This window comes from Macrobrachium rosenbergii, chromosome 39 (genome assembly GCF_040412425.1).
Source record: "Macrobrachium rosenbergii isolate ZJJX-2024 chromosome 39, ASM4041242v1, whole genome shotgun sequence".
NCBI classification, from domain to species: Eukaryota; Metazoa; Arthropoda; class Malacostraca; order Decapoda; family Palaemonidae; genus Macrobrachium; species Macrobrachium rosenbergii.
In genome coordinates, this window is record NC_089779.1 from 5,779,502 (window position 1) to 5,807,496 (window position 27,995).

At 40.3% G+C, this 27,995-nt stretch overlaps 1 protein-coding gene across 3 annotated transcripts; it reads right to left on the reverse strand.

The window, feature by feature from the left end:
* On the reverse strand, positions 1-27,961 carry LOC136825667 (E3 ubiquitin-protein ligase RNF126-B-like). 3 transcript variants are annotated; one of them, XR_010849395.1, is made up of 6 exons: positions 27,810-27,961; positions 23,271-23,512; positions 16,307-16,623; positions 11,020-11,135; positions 6,802-7,010; positions 1-3,190 (listed from the first exon to the last, which is right to left on the reverse strand). XR_010849395.1 is itself a non-coding variant. In XM_067082352.1 (6 exons), the coding sequence occupies exons 1-6, from the start codon at positions 27,894-27,896 to the stop codon at positions 3,010-3,012; spliced, it is 1,050 nt and encodes a 349-aa protein (XP_066938453.1). In that variant the 5' UTR covers positions 27,897-27,961; the 3' UTR covers positions 1-3,009. The 3 variants fall into 3 exon arrangements, 2 of the variants coding, with proteins under 2 accessions (XP_066938453.1, XP_066938454.1); XM_067082352.1 differs by having other exon boundaries at positions 6,904-7,010; XM_067082353.1 differs by having other exon boundaries at positions 6,896-7,010.
* Positions 27,962-27,995: the final 34 nt, after the last annotated feature.

Consider the following 27,995-nt stretch of genomic DNA (forward strand, 5'->3'; position numbering starts at 1 on the left):
ATGATTTTCAACTTTATTTGAAGAGAAGTATGGTACAATCCTCTGGCAAACCACATGGCTGTGGGCAAATGTCAAAACACATTTGGAACCAGCAGGAGAACTGAATACAATATTTGAGTTTTGTACATGTATTAGAGAGGGTGAACTAAAGACAATCTTCCTTTTAAAAAATCATCCTATTTACACACTGTTTAAGAAAATGGCAATACGTATTTATTATTTTCTCTTTCAAGTGTATCATTTCACAGAGTACTAACAACATGCTTTCTTGTCTTCTGAGTATGGAATACAAAGGGTTTGCTGGCCAAAAATTCGAAATATTCGGCTCTTGTACTGTTCACGATTTTCGTAAACCTTGTTCTGTGATTTCAAAAACGTGAAGGCCAGTATACTAGAAATTTCATCACATCTAACAACTTGTAAATAAAACTTTTCACATTTACGAATACCTACAATCATATCTATATGAATACAATTTCTTTTTCTGGGATACAGTGCTTAAAGAAAATACATAGTTGAAGATCAAAGGTTTCTAAATATTTTTCCACATAGAGGCACATTGAGAGAGAGAGAGAGAGAGAGAGAGAGAGAGAGAGAGAGAGAGAGAGAGAGAGAGAGAGAGAGCGCTACAAAATAAAGAAAAATAAAGTTGCCCCCTTTCCAAGAAATAAAGAAAACAAAACCAGAATTGTCCCTTGTCCCCTAAATGTCCAGAGTAACTAAACACAGCCCTCCATCTGGAGTAAACAAGACCAAAAAAATGAACCATAAAAGTGAGTGTGCCTTCTTTTCATTGCCTGAGATGATCTGAGTGAGACTGCAAAGCTGAACATACATGTTGATGGAATTGTGAAAACAAATAACCTCTGGGTAGATAATCTCTTAAGGTGAATCTGCGATAACTTGGTGGAGGTTCACAACACACAAACTGGTAATACACCTCTTAGGGTACACCTTTTTATAAACTATCATGAGTTATGGATATATAAAAATGGGGTGGACAAAATGACATCAAAGGGTCAAAATAACCTTTGTGGTTAACTTCCTTGTCTAAACCTTGAAACATAAATGCAGCATACTCCTTACTTTTCTCCACCTACAGAAACACAGAAATAAAAAAATAAATGAAACATTAAGAACTTAAAAAAAAGCACTACCACACTAGTACATATGAGTAAAAACACAAAAAGTGCAGCACAGTTCTGTGAACAGAATTAAAAGGTATTATGCCCTTTAGATGCTACAATATTATCATCATCATCATTATTATTATGATCACCACCAGGTATAACCTAAATTCTAACAGGGCTGATATTGGGTCTGATTTTGAACAGATACTGTAAAATTAATTATAATTAAAAACATATTTAGTATATTAAAAATGAGTCTGACACCATTCCCACCACTGACTTGCTTTCAAGACTTGACATTCCCTGCTGGATGAAGTTTGGACACTAATAATGTAAAGCCTCAGAACATGTCTCAACTACAGTTGCAGTCCTATTCCCGGATCAATACATGGAAAAACATCCACACAACTAAAAACATAGCTAAATGATATCAACAGAATGTTCCTCGTTCCATGTAAGCACCCTATGATTTTTTACCAAGGCTTAATACTTTTTCCTCCTATGCACACCTAATAGCAGAATCAAAAAGCAAAACATTTCCTTATGCACAGTTACATTTTACATGGCTACCCAATAGCTGCATGCTGCCATGGCATAAGTCACGTATTTAAGTATAACTGCAATTATGTTCATGACATGCAAAATGTAAGCAATTCCAAACTACACTTGATCTGTGACTGGTCTTCAAGGTAGATCCCTAAAAAAGGAAGGTAAGTGACGTACTGTCCATTAATAAACACATGACGTCAAGACATCAAAGAAAAAATAATATACTTACCAAGAGCAAATACTCCATGTTCTAGTAATGGCACATGATCTTGAATAATAAAGATAACTACACAAAACCATTTCAAATACGCAAAGAAAAATATGTGGGGGCTTTGAAATACATATTCACTTCCAGTAAAAATTCAAGCACATAATCATCTCAAATGGCTAGCATTAACAATTCCTCCACAGATGAAGGAAACCAATGAAGAAATGAAAGAACCATGGCAATAGCTATGAGGAAAATTTCAACTGACACACTATTTCGTTAACAAAATAAACATCTTCCTTAACAGGGTATAGCTTTGGTATCGTCCATTTCCCTAGATGTACATCTCAATCGTCACATTTTATACTCTTAAGAATAAGAACAAAATTTAAGTGGAAAAAATATCCCTATTCCATAACTATTGTTCTGAAGTGATGTTCATCATTATCAGCTAATCCCATTTTCTGAAAAATGCTACTGCAATTAATTTTTATCCAAGGCCTACCTGTTTGTCAACTGGCATAATCACACATACCAACTTTCTTAAAACTGATACCAGAACTCACAACCAACAATATTGATAGGGATGACTTGTCACAGTTTAACTATAAAATGAACCAAAATGTAAAAGATGAGGTCCACTAGATGTGATGCAAATAAGCGCATGAAAGATATAAAACATTGGTTATGGCTTCTCATGGTAATAAATAGGAGTGTAAAAATGTGGCAGTTACTGAACATAAGATATGATTGTAAACTTAACCTTATAAGGAAAGAAGAAAAAAAAAAAAGTCTCTGAAGAATTAACTGTCTCTTCGAAGCTCAAAAATCTCTTTTGATCACTACAATACCATCCACTTATAAACATTGGGTTCCTCAGTAAATACAAGTCATTTCCTAATGCTGAAAGGCATTCTTGAATGCTGACAAGTCTTTAAAAGGATGACGTGTTATTTTCGAAAAGTTGACAAGTCATTTACAAGTTCTGACAAGTCAACTTCGAATGTAAACAAGTCACTTTTGAATGTTGTCGTTTCCGAATGTTTGCACATCACTGTAAAGTTGAGCAAGTAATTGGTAGTGCTACAGTGACACTGAACTGAACATGAAATAGTCTATGTATCAATCAAGTTCATCTTCAAACATTGCTCTTGATGATGAAGACCTAGAAGATGAACTGCTTCTGTTGGTGGTACTGGAGGTTGGATATGTGCCACTGCCGCTGCTGGTGCTGCTGCTGCTGGTGCTGCTGCTGCTGATAAATACAGAAGCTGTGCTTTGTCCACCTTGCCGTCTTGGAGATCTAAGATTATATAAGAAAAGAATTGTCAACTTACTGAGCTTTACTGCTATACTAAATATTTTAACCAGACCATGTAATTAACATTCTTAACTCTCATATGCCTGACCTGTGAGTTTGTTCTCAATAAATGTAAACTATCAGAAATTCAACGCAACATAACTTATTAACTTAATAGCAGCAGCTCATATGCCTGTCCTGAAAGTTTGTTCTCAATAAATTTAGACTGTCAGATATTCAAAACATTATAAATTACTTTAATGACAGAAGAAACTTGAAAGGGTTAGCACAATATAAGCAAATACTTTACCCACAATGTAAGTGGGTCCTTATTGCTTTAAGGACTGTTGCATATTAAAGGCAATTTATTTCTAAAAGCAATTTGTATTTTTACCAAGTACAGGCAGTCCTCGGTTATCGGCGGGGGTTCCGTTCTGGGGGTGTGATGATAACCGAAAAATTGCCACTAACTGAAAATCGGTGATTTCCGGCGCTTTTTCGGCGATTTTCGGGCTTATCGGCGCCGGAAAGTGTCGATTTTCAGTTATCGCCGTCTCTGTTAGGTATGTATTGGTGCCAATACCAAATTATCGGCGCTGATAAGTGGAAATCGGCGATTTTCAGCGCCGAAAATTGCTGATTTTCGTCGCTACACAAGCCCCATAAAACCGGATCGTCATTAACCGAGCCCGCTGTTAACCGGGGACTGCCTGTACACAAACAAAAGCCTTTCAAGTACAAGTATCCTCCAGCACAAGCTAGAATGGGTTGTTGAAAATTGTTAACAAATTAGCTGGTGGTAGGTGAGTGAACAGGGAAACCACCATTTGACTGCTGTCACTTAGCATTTTTCGTTTGGCATCAGGGACTAAGCAGCATGGTTGTTGCGAAGGTGTTATGATAAAAGGCTCTGGTTTGTATACCTTCAAAAAATAAAAATTACTTTTTGACATTATTTATTCCCTTAGAAATATAAACCATTGCCTTTTATATAAGACATTCACTCCTTACGTGGGAGGTCATAACTCAACTGACTAGAAAGCTGAATCTCCACCCAGAAATATCACATTCCTAGTCACAATGGTGAGCAAGGGAAGTACTGACCCCTATAAGCTCCTACACAGTCTGGATAAGAATAGGGCACTTAGCCCTTGTGTGAAGCATCTGAATCTTGCTTGTACAAAAAAGCCTGAAAGAACCAAGCATGCCTCTGCTAGGAGTGACAAAAATCAGAAGGCAACTAAGAACAGGCCAATAAAACTGATGGGCTCTAGTTATAGTTCCACCCCAACCAGTGATAACTCTGAATGTATGGCCGACAAATGCCACTCAAGGAACCAAGAGAGCCAGCAGATCAAGAAAACACTGGGTATATGGCCAACAAGAAGCTACCTTGGTCATTCTGAGCCTCGGTGTAATCAACATTCAGTTTGATAAATTGGCGGGTGAGACTGAATGAAAGACAAACATACACACTGTCCTAGGGTGTTGGAACATGCCTTTCAGAGCTTGCCCAGGGATTTAGCATGGGAGAGCAGAACATGAAGAGCTTCCTGCTTAGCTGCATGGCAAACAGGTTGTTAACTGGGGTTCCCCAATATTTGAACATTGTTTCTACCACATGACAGTGCAAAGACCACTATGTCCATACTTTCTGATTCTAGCAGGTTGGCCACAACATTCCGCCAGCCCAGCTGACAGTTTGACAGCATGGTGAACTGCCTACTCATATGTCTGTTTTGTTCACTGACAAGGAGTGAAGGGAAACTGCCCCATCCCACCTGCTGACATATGGCCCTACAGTGGTGTTGTCTGTAATCAACACATCAGAGTGACCATCACACACACTTGAAATGCTTGTAAGGCTAGCAGTGCTGCTGAGGTTACCTGCAGAGATGACTGTGCTCATGAATGAGTGAAATAACCTCCTGAGGAAACTGCTCCAACTCGGCCTGAAGGGGCACCAGAGGCGACAGTCACTCAAGACCCGAAGGATCCCAGAGGTCTCAATTACCCCCTCTCCTGGAGAAGAGGAGGCCACACTACACTTCCACTCATTCTCTCACTTCCCTTCCTGTCCAACACCAGATGAGCCTCTTGAAAGAGAAGGCAGAAGGGATTCCCCCTGTTCGTGGTCCAAATGGAAAGATTTGGTGGTGTCCCCAGAGTACTGTTACCATTGAGGAACCCAGCAAAATCATCCTTGCCTTGTTCCTCCTCTGTCATACTTCTCTGACAAAAGTGAAGCCCAAGAAGTATATTCGTCACATGAAAGGGAATGCATACTTTCGCTCCCCCTACAGATAAGAGCAAAACACGTGGGGCTACTGATATAAGAAAATGAAGTGAGCATCAAGACACCAATGATCCCCACACTGGTACTGTTCATGTTTTACTCGATACTTGATAAAAACACAGCCACAAGACAACAAAATACAGCCAAGGCATAGGGCAAATGAGTAAGGTGGCAAGGAACCATGGTAGCGAGCTAATTATCCAAAATCTAACGAGTGCACATGTGGCTAACAAGAGCCTCCTCTCTTGATAATGGCCAAAGAAAGAATTAAGCGGAGAGAGGGAGGTGAGATTAGGGTTAACCCACCCACCACCCCCATCTCCACCAATGAACTACCTAGTTACCAAGATTTAACAGCTGTTCCAGCTTGCCCTGAATGACACTCCATGTACAAAAGGCAAAGGTTCTATCCCTGCAGGAACAGCTTAGTATGATGTACAAAAGGATTATCAGAACAATAGTTTTGAAAGGCTACTTTAGCACTTCTTGTGTTACCAGAAATCACAAATTTCTGTGGTAGCATATTCTTAACAAACTTAACTGATGACCTTATTAAAGAAACTTGTGCTGTGAAAACAGGAGCACTTTTTGGTACATACAGTAGCACTGATTTATTGGATGCTACACATCAAACCTTACACCTGGTGAAGACAGGGCCATAAGTATAAACAGTGTAGTGTGAACCTTTATCTTACATGTTCTGTTGTTTTATGATGTTTAGATTATGCATAATTTCTTTAGTGTAGAGATGGGAACAAGTCTGGATTTCTTAGTCACACAGAATGAAGTTCAAGTACAGAGGAATTCTAATCCGTATTTACATGGATTAGCTCTACAGTACAGTACAGGAATGGCAGGAGAATCTTGGTTATGAGCACCTATTAGATGAAAAAAATTTTTAGGTCATGAATCACATGTATTTTCACTTGATAAAGCCTAATTATCAGGATGCACTGCAAAAACTGGAGATTCACCACTTTCAACTATATAAACTTGACAAAATGCTACAAGAGAGAGAGAGAGAGAGAGAGAGAGAGAGAGAGAGAGAGAGAGAGAGAGAGAGAGAGAGAGAGAGAGAGAGAGAGAGAGAGAGAGAGAGAGAGAGAAACACATTCTAAACTACAACAAAAGCATTCTTGTTTAACATGAGCTAAATGCCAACTTCCACTGAAAACAGAAAATGAAAGCTTCAAGAAAAAATTAATGAAACAAGAAGGAACAACTTCAAACGTTGGAAAGTACATACATTCAAACACAGCCGGCCAATGTTGTAATATTCTAATGGCTTGTCAACTAAATTTTTGTAACAATTACCTACCTTACAACTAATGAAGCCCAAATTCAGACATCAAAAGCAATATGGTTAAGAACTGACTCCAATTAGCCTAGTAGGGTGTTAAGGGGTTACTTGCCTGCTCACCTTTCACCTGGGCCAGTGCTGGAATTACCACTACTTGCAGAATTCCCACCAACTAACACCTGTCCATCTTCTAACAACAACTTCCGACATACAGGACAAGTCCCATGCTGCAAATATAATGTGGATTAATATCTTTACATCATGTTTTTCTATAACTTAATTGTAGTGACAAAATGCATTCAAAAGAATTGCTTTCAAAGTAAAATATACAAGGCAATTATGTCGAAAGACAAACACCATTCATAAATAATATCACCCTATTTATTTTCAGTAAAATATGACTGGGGGTTTACCATGGTCCTGACAGTTTTTGCCGATTTCCTTTACTTACCCAATTTCACCTCTTTACCTTACACCAACTTTCACCTATTTAATTACTAACAAATCATGGCAAACCTCATATGAGGTCCAGAAACGTCAGTGGTTTTGTCAAATAAATCTACTGTACAATAGTAATAATCCCGTAAAATCTCTCTCACCTGGTAGCTTCTGGTCTGGACTTCACCCTAACCCACAGAAATTTTATATGAGCAGTTGTTTTTTGCTGAATGATTTCAACATCAAATCTAATTTTTTTATGAATATTGAATATATCAGAACAAAATACTCCAACATAATACCAGTGTAATAAATAAATTTATGTGGCATTTAATAAAATACATTATCAATCTAGTCTATATCCTGTACAATATTTTGAATTGCTGTACCATACATTAAAGAACCTGTTACTGTAAGAAATGCCACTTATAACAATCAAATACATCAACTTTAAACTGTTTAAAGTATTATGTACAGTCATACATAAAAAGTTATAACTAAAAGATAAAAGGATCTTTGGTCACTCATTTACCTCCACCACATCTTAAACCTCTGTAGCCTGCTTAGTCTAAAAATATTCCTCTGATGTTTTGATGCTTTATAACTTTAATGATACATTTAATGTAGAAGTTTAAAAGGATACAATTGAATACATTCATAACTTGGAAAAAACCGATTACTTGATTTGGTAAAACTAGGCAGCCTAGCCCTGCAATATGCATCCAATCCGGTATTTGTGTACTATACGTTTGTATGTATGCGCCTTCTCTTCTCAATCTCGACTCTCTTATCAAATCAGTAATCTTTACCATACCAGCAATTCTAATTCCTTGATTTCCCAGCTTCTCATAGCAAGGCCTCAAAATCCACCTCATCATCCTCATTAACACAGAGCCTATTATCTAAGTACTGAATTTCTCATGTAATTTTTATTGAATAATGCACAGTTTTATAAGTGGAAAACAATATGGCTGGCTGTATGGGTACCCACCAGTAAGGTACCCTTATAAAAGCACACTGGCCTAGAGCATGTTTGAAGAATTAAATGCCTAATCATTTCTCCTCACCAATCAGCCAAGTTCCTTTCCTCTTGGCAACAGTGAATTTTACTGAGGCTGAAGATTTCACATCACTAATCCTTTCTCATCCATTAATATAGTCAATATTCTCATCCATTAACATAACCTCTTGGCAACAGTGAATTTTACTGAGGCTGAAGATTTCACATCACTAATCCTTTCTCATCCATTAATATAGTCAATATCCTCATCCATTAACATAACCAAGATCATTGATCGCTAAAGTGGAAAGTTTAAACTCCCATAAGATGTTCATTATGAGCATTCCTCCTTCATGCTTGGTGATTAACATGAATTTCTCCACAATAGTAATTGGCTTCCTCCTCTTCTGGACCCTTAAAAACACACTATAGATACAGTGGGAATCAAAAAAAAAAAAAAAAAAGCAGTAACACAGGACACTATATGGTACTAGTACAGTCCGACCACTTAAATCCGGCAACCCGTGGTCCAGCAAATCCCATGATCCAGGACTTTTTTTGAGTCAGCCACCATCACTTCATTGCTATTTCTAATAATCAACAACCACTTACTACTGCGTGTCAGACACTGGCATAAACAACAGCAATTACAGACAAAAAATCAAATCGAGAAACAGCCATTTGTTGATGTCAGTTACCGAAATTAACAAACATTAAGGTGTTACAGTTTTCGACTTGTAAAAAATTTGCTGTTAATAACTTTCAATGGTGACTTCCATGAATAAAAATAAAATAAATCATTATACATCTTTCATGCAATTAAGAGGAAAGTGTTATGAAGTATGCCACGAAATTTACAGTTGTAACTGTGGCCGAAGAAATGAATTATGTGCATGCCACAAAACATTTTGGAAGAGGCCAAAGCAGCATCTGATGTTGGCGAAATCAGAGCTTTACTTTCTTTAATTTACTGCATTTATTTATAACTAAATTTGAACTTTTAAACCCAGCTCTGATCATTTACGAAAAAAACGAATCTCCGAAATGCGTTACATCTAGTAACTAATTGCTGTGATGGTGTCAGTGAAATGATAATATGACAATTAATGCATGAAGTGCAACTGCATACAGTGTGCTTTATATAAAACAACAGGTTTATTAAGATTATCATTATTCTTAATACAAGTAATTAATTGACTTTTGCAAATGGGTAATTGCATACAGTATACTGTATATAAAACAACAGTACAAGATTACCATTATTCTTAATACAAGTAATTACAGTAATTGACTTTTCCAAATGGATATCTGTCCGTGTAACAACATAACCAGGGCCAATTTTAAAGATTTTCAGGTTTTTGCTGAAAACAAAAGCCAGAAAAGTTTAAAGTACTGGAAAGCATTAAAAGGTGCCAGGAGAAAAAAATTCAAAAGCGCACTTATAATGTGGTGCAAGCTCCGATGTAGCAATGGCGTAAGCATTTTCAGGCAGGTGATGGAAAAGGCCGAAATTTTCATAAAGATCTAAACCTAACAAATGACAGTGATCATTCATAAGCTTTGTTCTACTGTTGATAACAGAGCACTATATACAGTATGTAGAATGAGCTGGCAAGACTTTGTTTGCAAAGGGGATTTTTTAGGGGTGATTTCTGTCATCCAGGATTTTCTGTGGCCCAGCAGTTGCCTGGTCCCAAGGGTGCCGGTTTTAAGAGGTCGGACTGTAATCTAAAGAGCAAACAGGTGGTAGCCTGTGATATAAGGAGCACTACTGTTGCCTGGATGCCAATCATAGCATTCACGAGAGGGTATCGCACAATGTACTGCCTGCCTGGGAAATAACCCAAAAAGGACCCAAATTCAAATTCGGAATACGATATCTGCTGAATGTGTAGATCCCTATCACCATGTAAAGTCACAATATCATAAATTAAACCATTGTAGCCCCAGGGAGCTATGTACACGTACTATACTTACTTGCTTGTTACTATACTACAGTAAATTCTACTGATAATGACCACTGTCCCCTGATTTTGCTATTCATCAGTGACTGCTAACAAGTAACCTGCAGTAGGGTAAGGTAATTCTCTGAACTGGCACAAGATAGCAAAGAGTTTATGTTATTTTAAAGTCCTTGATTTGGGTGTGCCAGTATATGATAAAGCAAGGCAGATTACAAGGTTTTACACAGCACTGGCTATTTTTAATTACAAGGTTTTACACAGCATGGTCATTTTTAATTACAATGTTTTACACAGCACTGTCTATTTTTAATTAAGTTCCATATCATGAGAAGACTGTCTTAAGCACTTTCCCTACAATTTTGGCATCCATCTGCTCTCTGATAACTGTATACTGTCTGTACCAGTCTGTATGATATATATTACTTTATCTTTTGCATCCTATATGACTGCTGCATACAAGTGCATTCTTTGTATTAACTTTCATTCATACTACAGCATACTTTTTTACACTGTTACAAAATTCAAGTGCAAATTTTAGTGTATCTTTGATTACACATAAAGAAATTTTCATGTCCATTAAATAAACTGCAAGAATTCACTAATGAAGTCTAGGTACAACAAAACCTTATCTATGGCAGAAAACTAAGCATTTTTTAAGACATCAACCTCTAACATTTAACTGTGAAAGATACCATGCAGTATTATGAATGACTGTATCAAACTTAAATCGACAAAATCACTTACACCTTGGACCTACTCATAAATAACAAATGCAAGCAAATATCTCCAAGATTACTGATTCAATTGTGGCCAAATAGAAAATGCAATACTTACAAGCTCTAACCATGGAATGATACAATCACTGTGATAACAATGCTCACAATGCAATTGACGCACACCCTCATCTTCCTTGAAGTCTTCCATACATACTGAGCACTGTAGTCCTTGCTCTGGAATTTGAAAAAAAAAAAAAAAACTGTACTTACATAATCAGTACTTAGATGTCGTAATAGTTTGTGCAATTCTGAAATTGGCTGGAGCATTATCAGATGTAGAAATGTTGTTAAAATTGAAGAATGACATTATTTTGGACACCTGAACCAAAATTTTCATGTCAGAGGTATCCTAAAAACTGAGCCAACCTAGTCCTCTTCCTCCCAACATAGTGTTACCCATATTCATATGTCTTGCATTTTCAAGCTATCTATCCTCCTTCCATGAAGCAAAGGAAAGCAATACAGGCAGTCCTGGCATAACCGGGGGTTCCAGTCTGCATAAGGGAAAACCAGTATCAAGAAATTCTTTTAGTAATATTTCTAAGCTGCTCTGCTTTTAGCTGTGAGTCTATCTTAGTCATTACAACAAATAAAAATCTTTTATCTAAGCACTTCTCATTGAAATTTAGTATTAAGAAATTCAGTAATTTACAGGTACAGGCAGTCCCCGGTTAATGGCAGGGTCGGTTAACAGTGATCCGGTTTTATGGGGCTTGTCTAGCGACGAAAATCGGCAATTTTCAGGGCCAAAAAATCGCCAATTTCCGCTTATCGGCGCTGATAATTGGGTATTGGCGCCGATACATACCTAACAGAGGTGCCGATAACCGAAAATCGGCGCTTTTCGGCGCAGATATCCCGCGAAAATCGCTGAAAAAGCACCAAAATTACCAATTTTCGGTTAGCGGCGATTTTTGGTTATCATCACACCCTCAGAAACGGAACCCCGCCATTAACCGGGGACTGCCTGTACTGTATTTATAAGTAATCATTTAAAAAACAGAGAGCTCATGGGATTGCTTATCCATCTGTCAGCAAATATGTTGTGCATATAAGCATTGGTTTAAACGTCTTCTATCCAAGTAGCATACAGTGGTATTTCTCTCATGTGCTTTAAGTAAATCTTCAATCAAATCTGTAAATTATGATGGTAGTAGTAAAGTCTTCACACTTCTCCTATCTATAACAATGAAAAAATATTTAGTTTACCCACATCACAGTAAAAAAAAAATTGGATAAAAATTCTCACTCAAATCATGTGTGATAACATCGAAGATTGCAAAACTTTTACTTTCTCTCTCTCTCTCTCCGTCACTTACAAGTAAATAAAGTAACACTTTCGTTGTACAGAAATATCTCACTCAGGGGTTGACAATTTTCTCAAACAGAATAAAAAAAATCTGAGCCTCTCTCTCTCCTAAACGTAATCAAACCCTTGGGATCAGTGAATTCCTAATTTGCTCAACAGAAACATTCAGTTCTGCTACAGGCGGTCCCGGGTTATTGGCGGCCTCGGTTATGGGCAATCCGGTTTTGCAGCGCTTGTCTAGCGACGACAATAACTGGATTTTTTACACTGATTCCCGGTTATAGCCCCGATAACCGGTTATTGGTGCTGATCACCGATTTTTTATTAGCAGCGATTTTCGGTTATCGTCTCACTGTCAGGAACAGAACCCTGACGACAACCGGGGACTGCCTGTAATTAATGCACATATCTTTTTTAATATAGAAATAAAGTGACTTGAGCAAGTTTTTCTAATGCAATTTTGCCAATAAGCATAACTTTCTAATGCAGTTTTTCTATAAGCTAATGGTACTGCAGTTTTGCTATTATACATTAAGATCACAAACTTTTAATCAATTTGTATTATTCCGAGGCCTTTACATTGGAAAAATTCTTCTGCGCAGCTGAAATACCGGTTATGGAAAAATTCTGCCTAACACGATCAAGGTATGGTGGAATAACACACAGCATCATCCAATAGGTCCAAAAAGTGGGTGAAGTCTCATCTCACTTGCCCCCAAGAATCTTGTGACACAGCCAGTCTTCTCTTAACCACTTTCTCGAGCGGTTGTGCGCTGCTCAAGTCTCATCAAAGCTGGTTTTTTCACTTCCTACCTTTTTGTTTGCATTGGTTCTTTTTCTGTGTTTCAGTCAGTTTTTTCACTTCCTGCTTTTTCATTTGCACTGGTTCTTTTCCTGTTTGAGTCGGTTTTTTTCATTTCCTGCCTTTTCGTTTGCACTGGTTCTTTTTCTGTGTTTGAGTGGTGTATCTGGCATTTTTGTGCTTCCTTTTCTGTGTTGGAGTGGTGTATTTCGTGTTTCTGTGCTAAGTCTTCTTATGCAATTTTCTTTTAATAAAGATTTCATGTGGGTTTTACCTTCAAGTATATTTTTCTAATAATTTTGCCTTTATTTAGAATTTGATAAATGCTCAACAATGACAATTGGTCACTGAAAAGTTTTTTTTTTAAGTTCGGCTACAATTATTTACTTATCAAGTGTTTGTCTACATTTTTATAATGTTCTGTGAAAGTTGGAATTAAATTAAAATAAGTCCTATACATTCATCTTTTTCTTTAATGGCTGAGAGACCTGTCGAGTAGGTTGGAATGGCTTCTAAAAAAAATTCAAAATATACATGTATTTTCATATACATGTAGGTTATACAGTACAAAATGACAAACTTTTTAATCTATTTGTATTTTTCATAGTTAACACACCTGCGGTCTTAATTCATGGATAAATCGTCTAACGCCAGCTGGAAAACTGGTAAAAAGAAAAAACACAAGGAATTGGTGGCAATGAGGTGGGCTGATAGGCCTAGGTGGCAACTTCTTCGCATTTGAGTCAAAAAGATGATGCTTCAGTTTCTTCCAGTCCACGTAACTTGACTGAGAGGTGGCTAGAGGTAGGCCCTATAAGTTAAGACCGCAGGTTTGTTAGCTACGAAAAATACAAACTGATTAAAAAATTTGTCTTTGTTCATATGTGGAACAAACCTGGGTCTTAATTTATGGATAGACTCACTTTTGGAGGGAGGAAAGAAAGTCTGGAATCAGCTGGAGGTTCAGCACACCTGGTAACTCTTCCTGGCTTACAGGAGCCTATGGTAGGGAACCAAAGCCTCTGACATGCTAAATAAGTTATTATTTAACAGCCAGACTTCTGCGTCTTTGTTTGTGAAGCAACAATGTAGAAGGAAGTTAAAGAACTACTGTATATCTATAGATAACAAACCTTCGTAGCCACCAACACTTTGCTATCAATCCTCTCTTCCCTTGCTAGAGAGATGAGGGACTTGCTTCTGCAAAAGTTTTAAGGTTCATGTAGGAATAAGCAAAACTCAAACAAAAAGGCTGCAATCTCACCTATATCAGACCTGACCCAGCACATGATGGAGTGATTTCTCATTGCCCGCTGGGTACAGAAGAAGAGAAAGGAAAAGGAAAGAGACCAGTCATCTCATTCATTCTCACTTTCATACCATCATCTTACGTAAGATACAAACTGTCCTGCTAGGGGCACTGGATGAGTTACACAACCTGTTGAGCAGCCACCACTGGACCAAAGGAAAAAGTGTCCAAGGACCTGTGGGCAATGTCCCGCAGGTAGAAGGAAGTAAAGGTAGCCTGACGAAGCCAAGTGCCAGCCTTCAAAATCCTTTGAATACACAAGTTTTTTTGAATATCAAGGAAGGGCCTAGCCCTCTAATATCATGTGCTCTTGCATGCACTGTGTCAGGACTGGAGCATGAAGTCGAACCATAAGCTTGTCTGATATTTTCACGAAGCCAAAAGGAGATCGTATTCTTGGACACTTCTTTCTTGTTCCGGCCAGTGCTAAGAAAAAGTCTTCAGCACCCCAGTCTGAGATGGCAAGTCCTTTTCAGATAGCAGCATAGTGCTCTGACTGGGAAGGAACCGTTCGTCTCGACTGTTATCAACAGTCATTTAGAGATGGAACGGAAAAGGATTCAAATCTGTTATCATGAGAAGAGGGTTTTCAGTCTTAGCCACGAATTCCAGGACAAATTGTGAGGCTGCCCAGTACCAAAGTCAGGTCCCAACTGAGCAGTCTGAGTTCCTTTGGAGGACAAGGCTGCTCAAAGCTCTTGAGAAGCACTGACATTTCCCACGAGGAAGAAAGATCAACATTCCTCGTACATAGAGCTGTACTCAAGGTAGCTCTGTAGCCCTTGATGGAAGACACAGAAAGTCATTTCTCTCTGTGGAGAAAAACAAGGAAGTCTGCTACTTGCTAAACAGCAGTTCCAACTGGAGAGAGACACCGCTGATGACACCAACCACAGTAAACAGCCCACTTGCCTTGGTACACGGCTGAGGAAGATCTTCTGAGATAGCCAGACATCTCCGAAGCTGCACTGCGAGAAAACCCTCTCGCTCGGAGGAGATACTGGATCGTCCCCAGCCGTGAAGAGATAGGGACCCTACCAAGCGGTAGTATCTCTGGAAGTGGGGTTGACACAGAAGGTTGTGCCACGGAGGAATCTCTCTCAGAGCTTCTGATGGAAGGGTTAGGAGATCAGGAAACCATTCTGCCTGAGACCACATGGGAGCAACTAAGGTCATTCTGAGGTTCTGAGAGGCTATTACCCTGTTCAGAACCTGATGGATTAGGCAAAACAGAGGGAAGGTGTAAACCTCCAGATTGTCCCAGGGTTGTTGCAGGGTGTCCTCTGCCACTGCAAAGGGATCCGGAACAACGGAACAGAAGACCTCTAGTTTCTTGTTGAATCTTGTTGCAAACAGGGCTATTGAGGGCCTTCCCTGCAGATGAGAAAGCCTGTTTGCTATGTCCTGGTGCAGAGACCACTCTGTCCCTGTGACCTGACTTTGATTGTCTGTCTCTACATTCTTCCTGCCTGGGATATACCTGGCAGAGAGATCCACCGAATGATCTATTGCCCACTGATGAAGGAGCACGGTCAGGGAGTGAAGCTGGCGTGCAATGTACTGCTTACTTTATATATATAATGTTTAAATGCATTACCTATTAAAAATTGCTAGTCACCTGTACACACTTGACATAAATTTCCCTCTACACTGCTGTAATTCCCTCTTTTCTTCTATTTTATCAAATGCAGTTTAAAAAACATTTAATACAAATTTCATAAAAGTCAATTCCTATACTTCTAAGGCTTAAGTTTAGGTCTATATTTGCCAGACAAGTCAAATTCCAAAAATAGGGAGCTCTACAAACATTAGATTACCATTAAAATTTTAACCATATCTCTAACTTAACTCTCATAGGGATGGCCTACGTTCCTTGAAACTTACCTTCCACGTATTCAGGGAAAAGATACTTTGCAAAGACTTACCAGCCTGTTCTTTGGTGATTTTAACTGTTGGTATTTGAGATATCTGATCTCGGGACAATGGAGGAGGCCCAGTCCCATCTAGCTGATTCATCAACTGGGTTATGATCGCATCCAGCCCGCCCCTGCCCCATGCGTAATCACCAGGATTTGAAGCTAGATTAGATGCCACTAAGACTGGAAAACCTGGGAGATCAATGCCTATGGGTGCCCCTGCAAATTCTGGACCTCCTACACTAGCCTCAATAACACCTGTTGTCATTTGCATGATGAGGTCGTGTATTAAAGGTGCAAGAGCATGTCTCTCTCCTCCACTCACTCTGCAAAAGAAAAAATACAGGATTAATTACTACTTGAACATACATCAAGTATCCAGATGCTGTATTATAAATATTCAGTTCTTATTCCCTTATGACTAAAACGGTACAGTTTAAAGCGATTGCAACGTGACCCAAGACGTTCTGAAAAACTCAAAAGACATTTTCTTCAAATGGTTTCTTCAATAGCTTATAAACATCAGGTAGTTTAACAAGACCACTGAGCTAACCTATTATCACAGGGTTGGCCTCAAGGATTTGTCTTTATCAACAATAAGTTTAAATTTAGGTTTTTAAGCTGCAGCTTTTCACAAATTTTATAACTGGATTTACTGAAAATAATAGATTGACAAAATTTCGTAAACTGGCTTGTTTACAAAACCTAATGTTTGTTTTCATTTATATTTTGGACACTAACACAATATTGTTCAAACGGTCATATGTTACTTTACATTCTGTACATGCAGGGATAGGATCATATAAGCCATTCATCAAATATCCATGGGTCAAGTGAGAGTGACCTATTCTCAGACAAGTAAAAATTACTTGTATCTGTCATTCCGACTGAATGATGAATTCCATACAACAAAACTCAGCTTGATTAGTTTTCTACTCTCAGGTTATTTATTCCATATATTCTGCCATTTAATGATTAAAATGGATTTCAAACTTATATATTACAAGAATATTACAAGCATTCTTGTCATAGTAGTTGCAGCTTTGGCTACTCGACTGGCTTCATTTCCATTAATTCCATATACAGCACAGTATTCTCTAACTTAATGATTAAAATGGGATTCAGACTTGTTAACAATCACTAATAAGAATATCTAAAAGTGATCTTGTCCTGGTAGTTGCAGCTTTGGCTACCTGTTTGGCCTCTTCATTTCCATTAATGTATACAGAAGAAAGGATCCAAAATATTTACACATTTTACCAATCTTCATATAATTTTTGAAGTGACACTTTAATGTTATGCATGGGTATTTTTGGGATTATAATTTTGAGGGGCTCCTACAGCACTTCCAGAGTAGCTAAAAACTTATGAAATTCTGAGATGGCATATATTTTAATAATTTCAATGGCCGACCCCAGTGCACAGGTTTCTATTGTGAAAACAGAAGCATTGTTAAGCAAGGTAAAATGGTATACTTTGTTGGGTGATATGGCTGCAAATCCCGTGCCTGGTAAAGATTTAGACCCATCAGTAAATAAAACTTTACATCTTATATGTTCTACTGCCAACTGTTTAAGATGTTCTGGGGTGTAAATAGTTTTCTTCAAGTGTGTATAAATTTGTACTCTATGCATAAACCATTCAAGTGGTAATTCTATTACTGGAAGCCATTTTACTCCTATACTTTTTGGCTTATAACAGTCTATTGCCTCTAATTGGGAAAGATGGTATGATTATTTTTGAATACCCTTTATTTTTTTCTGACGAATTACTAGCTTATATACACAATACATTTATTTAATCACACTAAAGAGTTAAGAAGTGTGAAGATTTATTTAAAGTCGGTGAGGGAGCTTGAGGCAGCCGAGGGGGAGGAGGGCGCCTATGGGCTGACGCCAGAAATACTGGAGTTGGAGCCACCACATCGGGTGAAGTCTGACACTTGCAGACAGGAGTTGGGAGCTCTGGAGGTGACAGGAGCTCGGAGGCAGAGAGGAGTTTGGAAGACAACACAACACTATCACTTTTCACATGATCTGACACTTTTTCAGAGAGCACTTTCACTAATGTACCTAACTCGGACATTACACTTACAATTAAATGAAGATTCTGATCGAACCTTGATTCAAGACTGGCAAAGGGGTCGGGATTGGAAGCATGGGAGTCTGGAATAGGAGTGTGGTAAAGAAGCCGGAGGACTACGAATTGGAGAACAGCATGAACTGGTGATGAAGGGACAGTACTTTCGTCCATTAGCCTAGCAGATTCAAGATTGGCCCTACTTTCGGTTCTAGAGGCCACCTTCCTCTTTCTCTCACAGGTAAAAATGTGATGAAATCACAAAAGGGGCAGTAAAGCCCAGCCAAAAGAGACAGATATGGAGGTCAGGGGATACAAAGGAAGGGGTAGGGCGTAGGCCTTTACTCCGCAACCTGATAAATTATGATGACAGCAAAAAGTAGAAGTATGAAGTTTCCATAATGAAACTAATATTGTAATACTTACCTGAACACCTGAATTAGGGATGGTCAGTGACCAGGGCTAATTCAAGTGTTCAGGGAGTGTACTGCAATACGAGTCTTTTCTCAATCAGTATAGAAAGCGAGTGCTGTTATAATACGCACAACGCTAACCATACCATATCCATCAAGAAGTATGCGATCATATAAACACTACTCTTCTTTGTGAGTGACAATTTCTTTTTTCTTCTTTATCGTCGAGAATAATACAGTGAACTCATCCTGACTGTTGCTATTGCAGAGATGACAGTACTGCAATGTTCAACAAAAACCTGGGCTGGGTCAGTGTTGGGTGGTACTGGAATCAGGTGTTCTTGCTTAAATTTCACATCACCAGCGATGGTTCATCCAAACTGAAGCCTTTTCAATATGCATATTATAATGGCACTTACATTCTATACTGACTGAGGAAAGACTGCTACTTCTGCTTTTTGCTTTCATCACAATTTATCAGGTTGTGGAGTAAAGCCCTACACCCTACACCTTCCTTTGTCTCCTCTGACCTCCATATCTGTCTCTTGTGGTTGGGCTTTACTATAACTTTTACGATTTCATCACTTTTTTCCCTGTGATTTCAGTCCCTTTTTGCAATGGCAATGCCCTAGATCACGAAAAGTGTGGTAACAAAGGAATTTCAGTCCTTTTTTGCAATGGCAATGCTCTAGATCACAAAAAGTGTGGTAACGGTAACAAAGGAATTTCAGTCCTTTTTTGCAATGGCAATGCCCTAGATCACAAAAAGTGTGGTAACAAAGGAATGGGGTTGTTTAGGCTTTAGATAGTTTTCTTAGACCTACGTAACTTCTTTATGATAATGGTCAGCTCAGCTCATTTGCTCCATACTTATATTTATGTGTGAGTGTGAAAACTAGGGCTGGTCTACGACTGCGAAAACCAAAACTGCGTATGTAAATTCAATGTGTGTGATAATTTTTAATTAAGACTAGACCACCCATGACCCGTTGGGTCACTTTTTTTTCAGTTACTACATTTTTAACAAAAGGCCAATACACAAACCGGTACCCATACCCATATCTGTACCATACCTATACAGTACACATACCCAAGCCCTTCGTTGGCTGAGTCGGTTGAGCTTCAGACTGTCACTCGATGGGCCGGAGTTCAATTCCACCGACCGGCTGATGAAGTGTTAGAGGAATTTATTTCTAGTGATAGAAATTCATTTCTCGCTATAATGTGGTTCGGATTCCACAATAAGCTGTAGGTCCCGTTGCTAAGTAACCAATTGGTTCTTAGCCACGTAAAATAAGTCTAATCCTTCGGGCCAGCCCTAGGAGAGCTGTTAATCAGCTCAGTGGTCTGGTAAAACTAAAGTATACTTAAGTACACATACCCATATCTGTACCATATGCATACACGTCTGTACCATACCCACACCCATACCTATACCATACCCATACCCATAGCTGTACCATAGCCATAACAATACCTGTACCATAGCCATACCCATGCCCATACAAATATCCATACCATACCCACATCCGTAGCATACCCATACCCACAACTAAATAAACCCTACTAATAATAGTCAGCAAAAGTCTATGGGCAGCACCAGGCCCTTTTACCTTCAGGTGTGCAAACAAACAAACTAACGGAGAATCAAAAAAGTTCCAGAGATTTAGTATTATATACAAGACCATTCGCAACCCATCTGGTCACTTTTTTACTTACTATATTTTTAACAGATCCATACCCATACCCGTACCCATACCCATTCCCATACCATACCTACATCCACAATATACCCATACCCCATACCTACAGTACATCATTACCCATACCCGTACCATACCCAAACCAATGCCCATATCCATACCAATGCCCATATCTACCATACTCATAAACATACCCATACCCATATCCATTCCATACCCATACCAAGAACCATACCCATACCAATACGATACCATACCCTTACCCATATCCACACCATACCTATATCCCTACCATACCCATACCCATATCATTACCATACCATTCTCATACCTATACCCATATCCGTACCCTGCCCATACCCACATCCACAGCTAAATTAACCCTACTAATAATAGTCCGCAAAAGTCTGTGGCAGCAACAGCCCCATTTACAGGGGAGGGGGAGGGAAGGGGGAGTGGGACAGGGGAGGGATGAGGGAAGGGTAGGTGAAGGGGGAGTATGCAGGTGAGGGTAGAAGGGGGAGTAAGGAGGGTGAGGAGAAGGGGAGTAGGAGGGAAGAGTAAAGGGGAGGGGAAAGGAAGGGGATTAGGAGGGTGATGGGAGGAAGGGGATGGAAGACTGAGGGGAAGGGGAGAGGGAAAGGGGAGGAGGAAGTAGAGATGAAGGGGAGGGGGAAGTAGAGATGAAGGGGAGGGGAAAGGGGAGGAGGAAGAAGAGATGAAGGGGAGGGGAAGGGGTGGAGGAAGTAGAGATGAAGGGGAGGGGGAAGGGGAGGAGGAAGTAGAGATGAAGGGGAGGGTGAGGGGAGGAGAGGGGGAAGGGGAGGGAGAAACAAAGGTGAGTGGGAGGGGAGGAGGAGGGGAAGAAATGAAGGAAGGCGAGTGGGAGAAGAGGAAGGGGAGGAAATGAGGAAAGGGGTGGGGGAATAGAAAAGGGAAGGGATGGGAAAGGGGAGGGGGATGGAAGAGGGAATGGGAGGGGAAGGGGCATGGAAGAGGGAGGGGATGGAAGATGGAATGGGAGGGGAGGGAGGAGATGGGGAAGGGAAGGGATAGGGGGGAGGAGAGTGGAGGGGAGGGATAGGGGAGGAGGGTGGGATGAAAGAGGGAAGGAGGGGAGTGAAGAGGGGAGGAGAGGGTGAGGACACAGCTAAATTAACACTTGACCTTGTGCTTGGGAAGGGGAGGGAAAGAGAAGGGAGAGGGGAGGGAAGGGAGGGGAGAGAAGGGGAGGGGAGGTGAGAGGAGGGAAGGGGAAGAGGGAAGGAATATGAGCTTTCAGAAAAACTAAGTTTCACGACTGTATCTTTTACGCTGTTGCTCCACAGGTATGTTAAGAGTGACGGGGAAGGGGAGAAGGAAAGGGGAAGGGGAGAAAGAAAGGGGAGGGGAAGCAGAGATGAAGGGGAGGGTGAGGAGGAAGGGGATGGGAAGACGGAAGATGAGGGGAAGGGGAGGGAGAGTGAAGAGGGAAGGAGAGGTGGGAGGACACAGCTAAATTAACACTTGATCTAGTGCTTGGGGAGGAGGGGAGGGGAGGGGAAAGGGGAGAGGTATGGAATAGGGAAATGGAGGGGGAGGATAGATGACTGACAGTAAGTCAGCCAGCTTCTCCTAACACCACTTGTTATTCACACATTAAGAAAACTGCATCGCCTCTAATGTTGTGAGCAGTCCGTACCTGAGCATCAGGAAATTTGAAATTTGGGGTCTACTTCGAATGGCCCACTGTACCTTTAAAATTATTTCAAAAAAAAAAAAAAAAAAAAAAAAAAAAAAAAGCCAAAAGGCACCCCTCCAGAATACGAGGTTTCAGAAGAACTAAATTTCATGGCTGTATCTTTTACTGTTATTGCCCAACAGGTATGTTAGGACCCTCACCCACCCACCTCCTACCACATCCCCTGAACGCCAAAAATCGATATCTGGTTCTCCGGAATGGCTTGAGAGATTTCAATGAAATTTGGCACGATCAGAAACCTTAGTGGGAAACCTCTAAAGCCAGTTTCATCCTGGTCAGGCCAAATTCGGGGTTTTTGTGTACTAGAGTTGCTGGGCTTTACGAACTGCCAACTACCATGGCAGCTGATAAGATTTTAAAACTTTCTACTTCTTCTCAATACAGGTATTCTCAATATCACAATCCTGTCCCCTACATTTGACACATTTGACTGACGACTTACCTAACCTAGTTTTACATCCCTCACTATAAAAGAGAGCATTGGAAGAACTAGTATCAGACATTCAGCTAAGTAAAAGTTAACTAAGTAGCTAATGAAGCAAAAATCATAAGCTAAGCAAATACAATCACTAGCGAAGCCAATAATCATGAAAGTTACGACAAAATCAGAATACATCGCCAAAAAACGATGATGGAAGGCTGCAGGAACGAACGATGTTGGTTGAATGCTGGCAGAAAAACGACTGAGCTCTGCCACATTGCTCCTCTCTTTATCCTGAAAGTGGGCGGGGTCTAGTCACCTACATTAGGCAGCTGAATAGTTATCGCAAATTTTGAATTTTTCAGCTGCCGTGGTTGATAAAACAATGGCTATGTAATTACTTGGTAAGTTACCTATATAAAATTTTATTTTCTTGTGAAATAACACTGAAGATTGTCTCTAGTTTACCCAGTACCTCTACCCTCACCTCCCCCACTGATGTCCGTTGTGAATACTATATATATAATTGGGGCACAAGATTACAGTAAAATAAAGAAAAAAATCAGAAAATGAGGAATAACTATGAATACAAAAATGGGATCATGTACAATCCTACCTCCTTCGCCCATGCCTTGGGTTGAGATGCCTTAAACGCTGACTCCTCCTGGTTCCCGGCCCTGAAGCTGACCCTGATGGAGATGATGAGGCACCTTGTCCACCAGATGTGACATCTTGAAGCATATCCCATGTGTCAAACTGCTCTAAGTCCATGTCACTTGATGTGTCACTATCAGAATTTTCAGCGCGTCCATCGAGCTCTTCAATAAAGCCACTATTACAACGAGGACATACATAATCCTGTTAAAACACAAAATAAACAATTAAAACTACAGAAATAAAATATATATTTAATGTTATTTGTATTTTTCTTAGGTAGACAAACAAGAACCTTTTACGTAGGAATATTCCTCAGTGTATGATGGAATCAGTAATTCCAACCTGGTAACAAGATGTTAACCACTAGTTAAAGGGGTTGAGTGGGGGAACACCTGTCACTCACCTACCATCACCAAGCATTTTTTCCTTTGGAATGAGGTCCTTTACATTAGGAATTACTTACAGCGAAGCTGGAAACAGCCGTTAAAACTCTTGAACAAGGTGGTTAGGCAGTAACTACTGTCCGGTAGGTGGGAGTCCCGACTGCCCGGATGTAAACATTCCAATTGCCTTTCGGCCCAGGTTTCAGATCCACTACTATAATCGGTTTTTTTCATCAGTCCACCTGCTTGTGGTGCTCGCACATGGTAACACTGCGTCCCGGGCTTTAAAGCTACGTTATGTGTAAGTTTTAGGTAAATAAAAGGATATCTGGGTGTACATTTGCAACTGAAAAGTGTTTTAATTATTTACTGAATGCGAATTACACCGTTAATATTCGAAATAGGATATTGTTATTATTGTTGAACGTAAGCTGCCTTTTCGGGGTGGCGAATGGAACAGCCAGATGCAGTGGTGGGAAAATTGCTTCTCTCGCTGTTCACTACGGCAAGGTGTCAACTTTATTAGACCACACCTACTCAGATATCCTTTTATCTACCTACAACTTACGCATAGCGTAACTATTTAAAGCCCGGGACTCAGTGTTACCATGTGCGAGCACCAAAGACGGGTGAACAGATGAAAAAAAACCGACTACAGGTCTCGGCTATGTTGCTGTCATATAGTCCAATGACTTGACAGTCATTCCTTCTTCAAGACACAAGCAGGAGGAGAACACTGTTCCGAGCATTCTCTCTTCCCCTCCTCCCTCTGCCCCTCTTCCCAATTGGAAAGAGGGTTGAAAAGACCTACACATATGCGTACTTCCTACCCCAGGGTCTTGCGTATCGGAAGTCACAGGCACGCAGACATCGGTTGCACTCACGTCGCCATTCTAGGGGTTCCGCTCCTAGACTGGTGCTGTGCCAGACGTTCGACTTTGTTGAGTCACTCCTAGTGCTCAAGTATCTTTGGAGTCTTGTGCATCCCAAACTGGTGTTGAGAGACTGCTCACCCTCCCAGTTCAGGCACAGTGCGAGGGAAAGAACCAAGACTTTTGAATGTTCGGTCAGTTCTGAAACAGTGCTCGGTCAGGTTCCCAGCCTGGAGAGGCAAGAAGGTGGTTCCCTTCAGAGGTCCTGCTGGACTTCTGAGGAACTACCTTACTTCAGAGAGACAGTGTGCTCTCTCATTTGGCTCTTCCCGGCCCTTGGGGTCAGGAACCGATTTGCATTCCCCATTGGGGTCTCATGTCTCGGGGGGCCTCAAGTGCGCGTCGTTTCGAGGCCACGCTCTTGATTCCAGTTCTTAGAAGTCTGCATCTAAGACTGGTTCCGTGCCCGTCCCTCCTTGGTTTCTCCAGAAGCCGAGAGGGGCATACTCCTGATAATGTTCTTTCGAAATTCGGGGGTCTCGCATCCGAGCGTTCGACTAGCGAGTCGTCAAGTGTCTGGGATTCTGCGGAATCTCAGGCACTCCCCAAACCAGTACTAAGGAGTTCACTCTCCAGTGTGGTTTTGGCACAGGACAAGGGAAGCTGTCAAAATATTCAGGTGTTTCGACACTCCCTGCCTGCTTCGTTTTAAGCGCTCAGTCAGTTCCGAAACTTGTGTCTCAGACCCTTGGGTTCAAGCATTCTGGTTAGCAGACAAGAATCCCCTTTAAACCTTCTTCTGGGGGGCCCTCGGCCTCGAAGGTGATTAAAGCATGTCTTGAGGACAGTGCCAGTTCACAGCTAAGCTTTCCCGGCTCGTCTCGGCTCAGCCGTTTGCTCACCCAGTCACCGATTGAATTTACATGATATGTTCGGATTGGCTTGGCCTGCTTGCCCAGCCCCAGATCACGTTATGAGACTGGTTCGACTTGCCCGCCCAGCCCCTGATCGCGTTTACGTGATCGGCTCTTGCTGTTTGGCTTGCTCACCCAACCCCTGATCACATTTACGCAATCGGCTCGGCTCGCATTAATCATTATGCTAGTTTCTCCTGCTGACAATTGGATGACTTTTACCCTCCCAGGGGTACTTAACAAGCAAAAACCATATTGACTGACATTTCCTTATATTTTCCTTTCAGTTTGTTTATGTCATATACAATATGGAATACAGGGCAACCTGAGCACAGGCCATATTTTATGAACACAGAAACAGAAAAGGCTTCCTAACTAATTTCATCTGGTATCTATATACTGTACTGCATATTTGTGGCAACAGCATATATTCTTTTGAGTTTTCCCACTGAACTGTTAGGACTTATTTGGTGCAAGAACCTTCACAACTACTAAAGACAGGCATTGGGTCAATTGTCATTATAATTATTCTTTGACTTTTACTATCAAAAATTAGTATCCACCCTGAGTCAAGACTCGGCCATTTATCATATAAAAAAGTACTTGTTCTAGGTTGGATCGTGATGCAATTTTCAATTAGGCTTATGGATCCTCTCTTTGTCCTACCCACCTGTTCTTTCTGCCTGTACTAATTGTTGCAACTCATGTGGTCACCGCACAGCTGCCCACGTGCACTGTAGCAAAGTCGGATCTAAAACATTTGCATGTGTAATAATGTTCACTTTTCAGTTGTCAGGCCTTGTACATATACCACAGGCCAGTGTTGCCACACCTCCACACCACTGACTTCCACGCTCACCTAAATTTTAAAGTCATTCAACCATTGGTAAAATCTAAAGTATATAAAATAATATACAGTATGTTTTCCTTCATAGTCTAAAGATCATTTCCCATAAACTTCCCTTATCAAGTTAATCACAATCACTTTTTACATTTATTGAAACAATTTTAAATAGATTTATGTTACCTTGATTAGACTGAAATGGTTACTCTTTTGTCATCTGCATTTGACATGTCAATCAAGACATCGTTCAATCGACTTATGCTGCTTCATGATTCGGCATAAGCGATCATTCTTTGATGGCTCTTTGTTCAGTCATTATTATTATATAAACATATACATAAATATGCAAATGATTGAGAATATACGTCAATGAATCATTTAATATAAGAAAATAATATATCTAACTACAGTAAACCCCTAAAAGGAGTGTGGAAATTTTTTCCACATTTCGTGTGGCCGACGGTAAAATGAAGGCCCCACTTCCGCACCCGATTATCTTGTGCACGAAAACTTCCACATCGGAGACCACATTTCCAGGTTTCGGCAACACTGCCACGGGCTTCGTAGCAGTGTAGTTTTGATACGGTTGTTCTGTAGTCATGTAAACAGCTGTTTGTATCTCTTTGTTCTCAAAGCTAGCCTTCAGAACTAACGGAACCTACCCAACGTTGCGAAGTGAGTTATAAAGGTCGTTTCACGTGAAACTACTAATTCAATTTCCATTGCAAATGCTCCATTGGGCTAACATATTAAACCCCAAAGGTGACTATAAAATGGGGGCAACCCAAGTAGCCTACGAGGCCAACGCTTCAGGATTAACGTTCAAGTTTAAGTTAGGATGGTTAAGTTACTGTAGGGGCTTTGTTCACGTTCTTTGTTCCCTCACCCGACCCAACCGCCCCAATTTCCAACTGGCCCCAGAGGCAGGAAAATAAATAGCATATAGATGTATGCATCACATCAGCCACTTTTATCAAAGCCATTTTTGCTTCTCCCGACAGGCTAGAAGGTTACGCCAAAGACTAGCCTGACATACTTGAACAGCAACTAGCCTGACGTGATAAATACGAGTTGAAAATTAGCTAATTATACGCTATTTAGTTATATATTCACTCTCTCCGTAATATAAATATATTTGTCATAAAATGTTAGATTACGCCTTCCTATCATCGCCCGTCTACAATGGGGCATCGGGGTGGCTAGCCCTGGACGTGCCCAGCCCCCGGAAAAGGATAACCAGGTCAACCCTACTTAAAAGAATTCATCATATCATTATCAACGCCCCGAATTTGAATCCACCACCGAATTTCAAGCTCCGGACCCGTAAATCCAAAGAAGCCTACGGTAGGATACGTGCCACCATAGGTTACCCCGTCACGGCGATAGTCGTTCTTTAAGTGCCCACAATTCGGCCATTGCACAAAATACCCCGGGTATGACGACGTCCCATCGGGGAGGCCACCCTCCCGAACCCAAAATGCTTACCGGCAAGTTTGGAGTTATCTCGACATTGCATTTGTGACAAAAAAACCTATTAGAGGACGCAGCTGTCTCAACACCAGCCTCCGCCATTTTGGATTACTTAAAAACATTGGTCCACATTTCGATTTCGGTGAAATGGGAAATTTCGATGAGTGTGCTATATAGTGGGGATTAGTATTCAAAAATATA

Excerpts from the sequence above, each read along its gene's own strand:
- LOC136825667 (XM_067082352.1), bottom strand. The coding sequence starts at position 27,896 with ATGGCGGAGGCTGGTGTTGAGACAGCTGCGTCCTCTAATAGGTTTTTT. Across the intron at positions 23,513-27,809 it reads AGATAACTCCAAACTTGCCG|GATTATGTATGTCCTCGTTG; the intron begins GTAAGCATTTTG and ends GTGTTTTAACAG. Across the intron at positions 11,136-16,306 it reads AATCACCAAAGAACAGGCTG|AGCAAGGACTACAGTGCTCA; the intron begins GTAAGTCTTTGC and ends TTCAAATTCCAG.